General features: G+C 30.3%; 1 protein-coding gene across 1 annotated transcript; it reads left to right on the top strand.

Moving 5' to 3' along the window:
• Nucleotides 1–7,354: 7,354 nt before the first annotated feature.
• Nucleotides 7,355–10,538, top strand: LOC105620091 (ralA-binding protein 1). The gene is made up of 9 exons (XM_012201635.1): nt 7,355–7,439; nt 7,617–7,755; nt 8,232–8,473; nt 8,574–8,835; nt 8,918–9,098; nt 9,316–9,630; nt 9,698–10,061; nt 10,135–10,379; nt 10,437–10,538. The coding sequence occupies exons 1-9, from the start codon at nt 7,355–7,357 to the stop codon at nt 10,536–10,538; spliced, it is 1,935 nt and encodes a 644-aa protein (XP_012057025.1).
• Nucleotides 10,539–13,102: the final 2,564 nt, after the last annotated feature.

The raw sequence follows: 13,102 nt of genomic DNA, 5'->3' as shown, positions 1-13,102 counted from the left end.
TAGTATATATATATATATATATATATACTATATATATATATATATATATGTGTGTAGTTTTGCTTGATGTAATTTTTTTCAAAGACACTTTAGTAAAAATATTGGCGGATGATCGAAAGAATCGTGTTTACTTCGCGAAAGTTGCTCATAGACTGAAATTGCATTGAACTTCCATAGTCATCTGTACTAAAATTGGGTAAAAGAAAAAAAAATACTGACACGATCGACATTCTTAAAAACATTTCATGCCGCTGCAACTACAGCAATGGTCAAATTTCTTGCACAACTCTTGTTAACATTTTTCCTTTGCATTATCAATTATAGTCTTTAGAAACGTGTATATGTAATCGATATAAATGTAACATCAAAACTTAAAAAACTTATTATTATCAAAATTTATTAAAGCTATGATAAATATCATTTTAAGAAATAGAAACAAAATACATTGAAAAACTTATGTTATTATTATTAAAACTTATTAAAGCTACAATAAATATCATTTTAAAAAATAAAAACAAAAATATATTAATATTTAATATAATTTATATCTGTATTACATTATATTAATAAATATATAATTTTATAAAAGTTGCAATTTAACTTTGGTATGTTATTCATATTTTTTATGTTATTCATATTTTTTACTCAAACTTATATTTTAAGAATTCTATAATTTTATTTTTATTTACGACTTTTATTCCGTCTTTCAGATCTTATAAATAAAATAAAAATATTTTGATATAAAAATCGAAATAGTAAAAAATAAATTTAAATTATAATAATTTTTAGATACGTAAAACAATAATTTTTATACAATATATACAAAAAATATATATGAAAGATAAGAAATATATTCAAAGTGAAGAAATATATTCAAAAAAATGTATGTATAGAATATTTTCTATTGTTATAGAAAAACATCAAGTTAATATTTTCAACTTAAATTGCAATTTATATTAACTTATAATTAATATCTTAATAAAAACTTGAATCTCTAGTAATAGCATTCAATGAAGGAAAAATTCTTGTAGGCAATAATATTACAGATACATCATGGATCAAGGTATAGCATTCACTTAAAATTTCACGAGGCGAAAATACCAAAGCACACATTATAAAATCTTAAACTAACCAGTCCGTGTGACCCACATAAATAATTACGAAATATGAGGTATCTGTATTTGCACCTTTACCACATGCAAAAAATAGCAAGTTACGCAATGCTTAGAGATACGTTCAATACTGCATAAGTACTTTCATCTAACAATCTAACATTAAAATCTTGTAATCTAACATTAAAAACAGGATTGATAAAGACTAATGTTTTTTTTAATAAAACGTATTTTTTCTTAAATATGTTTTTAATGCTTCAAATATGCTTTAAACAGTACTCTAAAAAAAAAACATATTTAAAACATATTAAAAACATCAATTAAGTATTTTAAACTGTTTAAAACACGTTTAACATGTTTTTTACCAATCCTAATTAAAAATAATATAAAGTTTTAATGAGTTCTACTTTTCGTGAATACAATTCTCGTCGCCATAAAAAAAAGAAAAATAAAACTAATTTTCGTGTTAGATTACAATAAAAATGTCAAATCTCATTAAAATAATTTCAATCAGTAACACTTTCGCAGTCCGAATCCTTAGACTGAAGTTTTTAAAAAATTGTAAAATTATAATTTTTAATATATTTTTATTACTGTTATTTCTTATTTGATTTCGTTTTTCTTAATTAATCTTAATTAAAGAGTTTTATTTAAAAAATTTTTGCCAACATTGATGACAATAATTAGTAAGTAATTTCAATTAATTACGATCTTTAATTAAAACGGTAGATAAATTACATAAAAAAATATATCGTTTACCTAAAATTAATCAATATTTTATAATTATCGGTACTATAATATTATTAATTTCAAATATTGACAAATTGGAATATAATCAGATAAAAAATATATTGTAGACTATAGCTCAAACAAACAAAATACATTTAAAAAACATTTAGCAGAAATATTTTTTATCATGTATGAAAACATTATTTAAATAGACGCTATTAATGTTATGTTTTTAAACCATTTATTAAATTGTCGAATATCTTATATAAAATGTTTAAAATTATTTTAAACTAGTAAAAAAAATTTAATAATGTTATTATAAGTATAATATGTCTTATAAACGGTTTTATAATATTTATTGAATGATTTTAAAAGCGTATCAAATATTTTAAATGTTTATTTTTAAATGTTTATTTTTAAATCTATAACTATAACAAACAACAGTGATTTTTTTATCATAAAATTACCAAAAAAAAGGAGGAGCAAACCAGCACAAATTGTTTTTTGTGATATTTAATATGTAAAGTTTATAAATGATTTAGACATTTCGGCCACAATCTGGCCATTTTCAGTAAATTTATAAATATCAATAAAAACGCAATATTTATATAAATTTAACATCATGATTCATGACAAAATTCAACGATCATAAATATAATCAATAAACTCTTTCTTTCCTCCTGTACGAGTACATCATAAAACGGTTGTACATCATAAAATTGAGCCAATTGACATATTGCAAATTATGTAGAACGAAAATTGCCAGATTCTAATTTAAAATAATTATAGTATCGTTAGTATCTTCTAGTCGATTTAATAACGATTTACAATTTATTACCTGTTTTACAGACAAAATGACGAGTCTTAAGCAATTTCTTCACGCAGATGGAAACTCGACGTGACATTGTATATTATTATTTGTCCATACATTAATGTGTTTTCGCTATTTATATGTGCGTCAAAAGTTTAGATCATTCTAGAATTATTTTTAAGTGAGAGAGATTTTCCTTTAGAATAGATTTTTGGCATGTCAATGAGTTCTCCACTTTCCCCCATATTAGCGAACATTGTTTTATAAGATTTAGAACAGGAAATTCTCATGACTAATAATATTATTGCGTCCTTTTATTTTTGTTATGTCGATGACATTTATATTGTTTGTGCATAAGATAAAGTGGAGGATATTCTGGAATTGTTTAATTCATATCAGAATAAGTTTCACAGATTATGAAAAGCGGTCTATTTCGTGTGAACCGTGAAAACCGATCCTGATAAAAAATTTTTCATGCATGAAAATGAATATGTATAAACATACATGAATACGTATAAATATTCATAAACATGTATAATTATATATGAAATATATCCATAAATGTTCATATATCCTTCTTTCTTCTGTAAAATTATTTTTTTAGTGTAATAGAAATAATAGTAATAGAAATAATAGTATTGTGAAAACATTAAAAATAATTAAAAATATAATTTTACTATTTGTTTTAGAAAAAATCAAGTTTGAAGAAATATACTAGAAAAGTCTATGTAGTACAATATTCACTATTCATAAATTACACAAATTTAATTACGGAAAATTAAACAATATGAATAAATGAAGCGAGAAACAGGATTAAAATCAAGATGATTCCCGGTTTCAGTCATATCACTATAAAATTTATGAGAAAAAAATATATTGCATTATTAATATATAATCTCTTCTTTAATTTTATGCGATTTGAACCGACTTGAGCCGTTTTTCTCATTTTCTCGATATAAACTGTTTTTATGCGTTTTTATGCGTTCCGACATAGACCGATCTTCACGCCTTATACGAAATAGACTGCTTTTCATTCATTTCTTGATATAAACCTTTCTTCATGTTTTTCTTGATATAGTACTTTTACGACTCAGGTGTCAATATATAATTTGCGTTCGCTTTCGACGCTCATATGCTTTAAGCACGTCAATTATAATCGTCATTCTGTCTTCTTCGTTTACTAGATGTAAAATAAGAATAGAAGTGCTAAAAACGTCTAAACCGAATTTACTTACAAGTCCTAAAGCCTTTACCGAATTCTGCAGTAAAGAGTTAGAATAAATGAATTAGGCACTAGTTTCGGATCACATATTATATTTAAATAAATATAATATTTTCCATCAAATAATGCATACCACAAGATTCTTTAGCATTTGTTTTATCTTTTACAAATGTTAATTGTTTTTTTATTTATTAGCAACAGCGCTGCACATTTCATCGATGTCGTTAACTAATAAAACAAGAAAGATAATAGCGAATTTAATTGGAGATATTCAGTGCGCACTGATGCACATTAAAGCCCATCGTACACGAAATAATGTAAAGATAAATTATAAATAAAGATTTATAAATAAACATAGAAATCGATTAAATTGTGAAATATTCAATACATTTTATTGTGCTATTAGATAAAATGTATTTTATAATTCGAAATATTTGCATTTCATTTTTATGCTCAAATTAAATCAATTTTGATTTAATTTCAGTATAAAAATGAAATGCAAATATATAATGTCGCACTTCCAATCGAATTCGCCATAAGGTTACTAAAGTATGTATCTTTAAAAATTCATTTAAGGTGTAATACTGTAAGGATTGTCTTATAGCTTTTACAGAAAGTAGTAAATAATATTAGATAGCATGAAAAAAATTAATATCATGCCCAGTTGAAATTAAAAGTATAAAATATTATCCAAAAAGTATAAAATATTTGGTGAACTGATCCGCAATTAGTACATGGGGTCTATTGCATAATTGTTATTACTTCATTTAATTCAAATTAAAACAACATAAAACGGTATTAAAATGAAATAAAATCATTCATAATGTAATCTCTATGATCAATTATAATATATATGTATATGTACACGCACCCGATTTGCAATCTTGCCGAACGCATCTAGGTTGTGATCAAAAAGTCTCGCTACAAATGCTTTGAAGCATTTGATGGACCAATTAGAAGAAAGAATTTTATAAATTGATTTTACAGATTTATCAAAAAACGCTTTAAAGCATTTGTAACATCACATTGACCATATCCCTAGTGATGTGAATTTGGAACCGCTTGCAGCTAGAGTCCCTATAACAAAGTCTGGACACTGCATTTGCGCACATGCCCGTTCATTAATAATCAAAACCGGAAATGTATCGTCGTGTTTATCGTGCAATTCAAATGACTGCTTGCTGTTATACGCGACAATAGATGTTTGCGAGCTTTGATGTCGTCTGTGACCAGAATCTATAATTTAAATGTTCACGGTGCCTGCGCCTGGCTTTGACCTCCCTCCCATTCCAGCCATTAAGGCCATAGACTTATAAGATAGACGGAGCATTCATACAAGAGAAGTTGCAAACTTGATAGAAAGAGAAAGAAATAATCGCGGAGTAGTTCTCTTCTTTTCTAATGGTGAATTGATTGCCGCAGCAAGCTGGGAAGTGGCCGAGAACAACGAAGATAGACATTCGAGAGTTGTGTGGCCTTACGATCAAGCTGATTGGTCCCCCCCCCACCCTCACTGCTCACTGTAAAAGAGAGAAACAACTATATCTGGAGCTATCCTTCAATATTGTCTTCAGCTTCTCTCGTATAAACGCTCCGTCTATTTTATAAGTCTATACTTAAGGCTTAAACACAATAGGCATAGGCAACAGTGAATAATGAGCCGCCCAATTAGAGCTCTGGTGTAAGTTCGATATTATAACTCAGAGCTCTGATTGGGTAGCTTGTTACTCCTTATTCCCTGTGTCTATTGCCTGTGTTTATTGTGTCTTGTAAGCCTTTACGGCCGCTAGCCTTCTTGCGAGCATCGAAGCTTGTCAAGGCTTCGAATACGAAATGGCGAAATATATCGTCACGCAACGCTGAAATTCCATCTTGAATCATTTGATTCTCCAGAATCATTGCTCCAAAAAAATTCTACGTCGTGATCTAACCGTATTATTTCCGCACATTCTATGGAAGGAGCTATCAACTAAGCAGAAGCCATCAACTAAGAAGAAGAAGAAGAGAACATTCCAATATCGGCTGACGACCGAATTTATCTTCAAGATAAATTTTCACGAGCTGCTTAAACCGGTTATTGTTTCAACAACAAAGGATATGGTCAACGCAATGCTGCAAACGCTTTGAAGTGTTTTTTAATTGATAATCAGTTTATAAATTCTTTCTTCTAATTGATCCATCAAATGTTTCAAAGCATTCGAGACTTTGATCACAGCATTTTGATCCAAAAAGGATCATATGGTCAAAATTGACGAATTTTGATCACGTGATTCTTTTTGTCGCTGAAACAGCCAATTAGAGCAGCTCGTGAAATCTTAAAACGGAGAATACAGACTCTTACATAACGCAAAATATGAGACATAAGGAAATCAACCAATCAGAGTCCTTTTCATGGAAAGGAAGGAAACGAAGGACTTTGATTGATACATTTTCTTATGTATTATATTATGCATTATGCAAGAGTCTGTGCTCCCTGCTTAAAGGGTATGGTTAACGCGATGCTGCAAATGCTTTTTTAATTAGTCAGTTTGTAAAATTCTTTCTTCTAATTGGTCCATCAAATGCTTCAAAGCATTTATAGCGAGACTTTGACCACAGCTTAAGTTCATAAGCGAAATGGTTGAAATCTATTTCTAGAGGTTTGTTCGTGACATATTTACGATATATTTATACATAAAGTTTGCTTACGTCGCATGCTCAATATGCTCCTGCTATAGTCCTACTCACTCTAATGAGGGCATTGGAGTGAAAAAGAGCTATGACAGGAACATATTAGAGTATGCGACGCGAACAAACCTATATTGTCGTATGTTCCAATGTGCTCCTGCTATAACTCCTCACTTCAATGAGAATGTTAAAGTGAATAAATGCTATGGCAGGTGCATTTTGGAGCATGTTAGAACCTAAGATTTATTCGCGTCGCATGCTCCAAAATGCTCCTGCATTTATTCACTTTAACGCGCTCGTTAAAATGAGGAGTTATAGCAGGAACATATTGAAGTATGCTGGAGCATACGATAATATGTGTAAATGTGTCGTAATATATGTAAATCAATTAAATTACAAAATAGTGACTTTTCCCAAATGAAAATAACATGAAGATGTCTTCCCCAAATGATTCCATTCATAAAACACATTAAATAAAATCGTCTGCTAACTTGACGCATATATAATAGAATTTATTAATAACAAGAAAAATTACTATTACTATTACCCAAATACTTTTCCTAAATTTTCCCAAATTATATAATACACACACACGCACACACATATATATGTATGTAACATATATATAATGTATGTAACATATATATATAAACATAAATAAATCAGAAATATTTAATTTGTCTGTTATCTTGTCAGTAGTCCATTATTTCCACCATGATCAATCCCTTCTACCATGATTCGTAAGTGTCAGTTTGTGTTGGTTTCAGTTGGTTGTGTGTCAAGTGCACATCAGTGCACATAAATTAAAGTAGAATGGACTTTGAAAGTCCTGACGTTGAAAAGGAATTTCCCGGATTGTATGCCTCTGAATCGGCGAGGAAAAGTAATGAAAGCGATTGTACGTAATGATTACTGTTATGTTATATTTATGTTTCGCACGATTAGATATTGTGCACGAGAAATAGAGGGGTTATGTGATCTGTCAAAATCTAGTTGCAGATTATATATTTGCTTTTTTTGCTGTCATTTCATTGTCAGAGATATTTATCTTGTATTATTTATTTTTATACTGCAGTTAGTGACGAGGGCAGCCACGACAAGCATTCCAAGAAGGAGCTTTTGGGTGGAAAACGTAAGGACAAAAAGGATAGAAAAGACAGGGGTTATGCGACCCTAGAGGGTGAGAGTTCGCCGGACGAGGATCAGGAAACAAAGTAATATTCGCTCCGAAATTTATGCGATTTATTCTCTTTTTTATATTGCTGCTTGACATACATTTACTAATATAGTTAATTAGTGAGCGTGGTTAACAGATCTTCTTATCTGAAAATTAACGAAAAAACTTATGAATAAGGTTACACTATTAATACTTGATAATTATAATTAATGGCCATCCATTCACAATTGTTTTATATTTCTTATTAGTATATTTCTTATTAGTACTGAACTAGCTTTCTCTTGCACTGAGCCTGATTTTGAATTTATAAATGGAAAGCAGACTTATTTTAAATGTTTATGATTAGATATTATTGCTTATACTAATTCTGATTTGTTCAGTGAACATTTTATTATAAAAGTCTTTATTATGTATATATAAAATAATAATTAATCACAAATTTGTTCTTAAAATAATTATACTTTTTTGAATGTCCTATATAATATTGAGTGTAATATGTGATTTATTACATAGAAGTCCTTCAAAATCAAAAAAGACCAAAGCCTTTAAATTCCCAACTAAAAAAGAGAAGCGGGAAAAATCACGAGAGAAAGAGGCAAAAGAAAAAGATTTTGAAAAGGAGAAGGATAAAAAAAAGAAGGAAAAAGATGAGAAGGATGTAGACAAGGAAAAACGGAAAGACAAGGATAAAGATAAATCCAAACAAAAATTAAAGGATCGGAAAAAAGGAAAACATGAAGGTTTGGATATTAGTGGTAAGATCATAATTTGTACAAATACAATTGATATATTTTAATTTGTTTTATCAACTTCTTAAAAAATATATATATATATATATTATATTATATTCCTCAGAGGAACAACCAATTTTTGGTGTTAGTCTTCATCTAGCAGTCGAAAGAAGCTGTTGTCACGATGGAGTCAAATTACCTTTGGTGGTACGAGATTGCATAGATTATGTAGAGGAGCATGGGATGAATGTGGAAGGCCTGTACAAAGCCCCTGGGGTGAAATCAAAAATTCAGCATTTGAAAAAATTGTATAATAATCGAGAGCTGGTGAATATATCTGAGTTCGAACCCACGGTAGCTACGAGCTTATTGATACTCTTTCTTAGGTTTGTATACCTGCGAATTCTATCCTCCTTCTCACCATGTGTTTTAAGATCAAACGAAAAAGTGCGCATTGTGGTGATATAGAGAGCTGCCAGAGCCTGTGCTGGAGAATAGCGAAACGATATCACGCTTCGAGCAAGCAGCTTCGACCAAGGATGTCGCTCAGCGGGAAGCGCAATTGGCTCAGTTGACACAGCAGTTACCTGAATGCAACAGGATTCTTCTGGCATGGGTCACGTTGCATCTGGACAATGTCACGGCACGAGTATGTTTAAAATATTATTAGTTCGATGCAAAAGGTCCGTCAGATGAGCTTAGATGCTTAGATCCTTTTTTTAAAATTATATTCTAATTTTATTAGAAATAGAAAATTCTAATTTTATTGGAAATAAAAATTGTGAAGCGACACAAATTTTCCAATCAATTTAATACATTATTCTCTTAAAACGTTTCCAATTGATTTTCAATAAATTTTACTTCAGGAAAAAACAACAAAAATGAACGCACAAACGATTTCAATGACATTAAGTCCGGTTCTACAAATGAGTCACAGATTGCTATTGGCTTTATTATTCCATTGCAAAGCTCTGTTCCCAAATATACAATTGATAAAATATATACCACCATTATCGTCCGGTAGTACGAATCTGCCAGATTCCGTGGAGGGTATAGCTGCGGAATTATCCAAACAGGAATCGTTACTTTCTCAAATTCATATGCAAATGAATGCCGGTTTTGTAACGAAATCTCGTGAGGAACAATTATGGGAGGTACAACGCATGATAACGCAACTGAAGGTACAGAGAGCTATAAGAACATTTTAAAAATTCGTATAAAGAACATTGACATAATTGTACTTTGCAGAGAAAATGTAAAATTGTTCAAAAATTGGAAGGTGCTACGCAAAAGAGTCTGGATGAAGAAATAAAGTCCGATAATATTCCAACGGAATCTATCTCGCAGAAGCCAAAAACTGCAGAAGAAGATCCTGGACAGGCAATATCTGGTGACGCTCAATCGTTAACCAATTCGATATTGATAAAAAAAGATAATAAATTGCATAGCGCAGAAGAGACGAAAGAAAAGTGTTCTTGCTCAAGTAACAGTGCGAACGCCACGCAAAATGAACAAAATGTAAATGTACAAGAGAAAGACGCGGTTGATTCCGCGGTTGAGGTTGCAATCACACCGCAAGAATCTGAGAATATGCCGAATGATAGAGCAAATGGTACATAATTAATAGTATGTAATTTCTAATACATTCTTAAATTAAGTACACATTATCATTAATTTATATACAGAGTCTGAAGAAGATGTCATAGACAAATTGCGAGAAAGGCTGATCTATGAGGAATTGTTGAACATGCAAGCGTTATTGAAATCTCGCATCAGTCAGGAAAGAAGTGAGATCAAACGATTAATGGAGATATTGACGGAACGCAGCACAAAAGAAGAAAAGAAGAAGCCCAAAGAGAGGACACATTCTCCTAATGAAGCCGAAATGACAGCCATGATACAACTAGTCAAAGAAAATCAATTACTTGAGGTACGTTCATAACAGCTTTTTTGTTCTATCTGTACATTTATACGATTCTCTCTGCAGAAGAAGATGACGACGTTGATACGTAGTATTATCGAGGAGAAAGATGCTTGCGTGGAATTGCGTGTACAACTGGCGGTGCATCAACTAATGGCCAAAACTTGACCGCAGATCTTCTAGCGATCACAGAATCACAACGTCTTTACCCTATAAAGATATGTTTTGACATTATGTTTTTGCACATAATGACCATATATAGTTTATAACATGTTACAATTATCACATGTATCATTAACTCGTTCGATTCTTCCGCGAAGTAATAAAATATACAAAATGCAGCCGAAATCTTTATAATGTATTTTTATAATTCGAATCCCTCATTGAACACCTAGTATACGTATATAAGGAAGGAAAGAGGATGATCCTTCAAATATTCAATAAGATAAACATAAGAGATTTTTCCTTACAATAAAAAAAAGTAATATATTATAATAAGAATTCTATATGTATATAATATTTCATATTTCAACACGTCAGCAAAAACATTAACATATTATTATTATATATTAATTACACTGATAAAATTTCAGATAGTTCGATAAATTAAATCCATACATCGAGTCTAGAACGCACTTTACACATTCTATTCCTTCGTATAAAAAAATGAATCACTTCAGAGAAAATAAAAAAGAAGAAAAATTATTCTCACATTGAGCAGGACAGCAAGAAATTGGAATAAGACTGTTAAAATACAAGTTTGCTTGAGATTAAGGCCGAAAAAAATAGAGAAAATCTTCGCAGTAATAACGAAGCGCGATATTTACTACATATCACACTCTGTCATACATATCTTCTATTTGCGAGTTATATTTTGCTTACAAACTTCAAATTTGCGCATCAAGTATCAATATACTCGCTGTAGATGGATCAGTAAAATAGAAAAGGTAACTTAGGATTAAGGGACCAATTTATCATGATCAATGTATATTTACAATATTATCTGATAAAGGTACAGCGCTGAATATCGACCCGTGTAGGTTTGCGTATAATCTTGATAAAATGCTGCTTTGTGTATTTTATACGTAGGAAAAATTTGCACACTCGATATAATTTCTTTCTTCGTTTTTTTTTTGTCAAGGTTCTTTTATCTGTGCATTTGTATAAAAATCTATTAAATGTCCCTCACGCGGCAGGACGCACGCGGAAACTGAGATTGTGCTGAGGACGTTGAGTCAGATTCTCGCATTCATCAGCGAAAGAGGATCACGCAGCCTCTATAGCCTTGAAGAGTAAGAATAAGCTCTTGCGGGCTCTACAGTCGCAACACAACGTAACGCAACGCTGGGTATTCTCTCGGTATATCGTATTGTATATTGTTAAATAAGTCATTGTAATTCAGAAAAGCGACTCGAAATGTTTTATTGAGACAATTATTACCAGTTCGAGATTGTGGAATCCGACTATTGCAACGCAATATTGTACCGCGTCGTGGAAAAAAATTGTGTCTTTACAGGTACATCTTATATTCAATGCGATACTTTTTTCTTTCTCTTTTTTTTCGTTCGCAGAGAACGAGATCGAGCGACAGATAATACAATAATGTACTCTTACGACGTCACTATCACAGTGTAATACAACAACTCGCTAAGAATAATACGCGGTACCTACGAGCAGTGAGGGTAGTTTCACTCCCTAGTCGAAACTGTATCAGTGTCAGTTTCGCTTAACGATCTGCAATTATAGAAAATATTATATGTGTAACTTTATCACACAGTCATTACAAAGAGACAGCTGAATTGGATTTTGGCGTTCTAATATCGTTTGATTGTTTTACTAATTATAGAGCATCGAATAAACTTTAAGTGGGATATGATCCTGAGGATGCGGCATTTAAAAAGCCTCTACTGTACCTCTGTTCCAAAACAATTACCATTAAAAAAGCATTGGTAAATTATATCATAAGTATACATATACTAAATTCAAAGAGAGTATCTTATTGCCTGTTCGCAGATGGGCATGATAGATGTTTTTTACGAAGTCTATAAAATAATTTACAAAATATTATAAAAGATGTGTAATATATACGTATAAAAAAATAAAGGAATGTTTCCTCTCTTTTTTTCTCTCTCTTTCTCTTGTATGGCCAATAAATTTTGCAACGATATTTACAATAAAAGAGGATGATTAAAAACATTTCGATATAAGATATTTTAGCGACATCCTATATCTTATCCTGTCCATTTTGCAATTGTTTGATTTCTCGATTATCCCAATTTTGTTATAAAATATATTAAATATTTTTCATATTTATTTATCTGTCGATAAAAATTTGAACATTTTGATAGTTATGACTCAATAAATATTAATCAATATAGAAGTTCGTGATGTAGGAGATAATTGAGACAATGCTGTTAGACAGACGATTGCTCAAAATTGCGCGATTTGCTTTATATATAATCGTTTTTATATAGTAAAATTAACGAATATTACTTAACGTCTCGTAATATCTATTTCGTTCATCTATCTTTTTGAAGTAATGTCAATAATAACACAATATAATAACTATATATTCTTAAGTGAATCTTTGTATGATAAATTTAATGATATCCTCATTTACATCGTTCACATTATTCATAACTCACTGGATAATATAGCTTCATAATAGCTCTTTTATTTGAATAAATTTTAAGTAATGAGTGTATCGCGATTTTCTTCTCTCTCTCTCTCTC

The sequence above is a fragment of the Atta cephalotes genome (genome assembly GCF_000143395.1).
Source record: "Atta cephalotes unplaced genomic scaffold scaffold00001, whole genome shotgun sequence".
Classification (NCBI taxonomy): domain Eukaryota; kingdom Metazoa; phylum Arthropoda; class Insecta; order Hymenoptera; family Formicidae; genus Atta; species Atta cephalotes.
The sequence above is the reverse complement of the archived record's forward strand: the minus strand, read 5'-3'. Positions and strand labels throughout refer to the sequence as shown.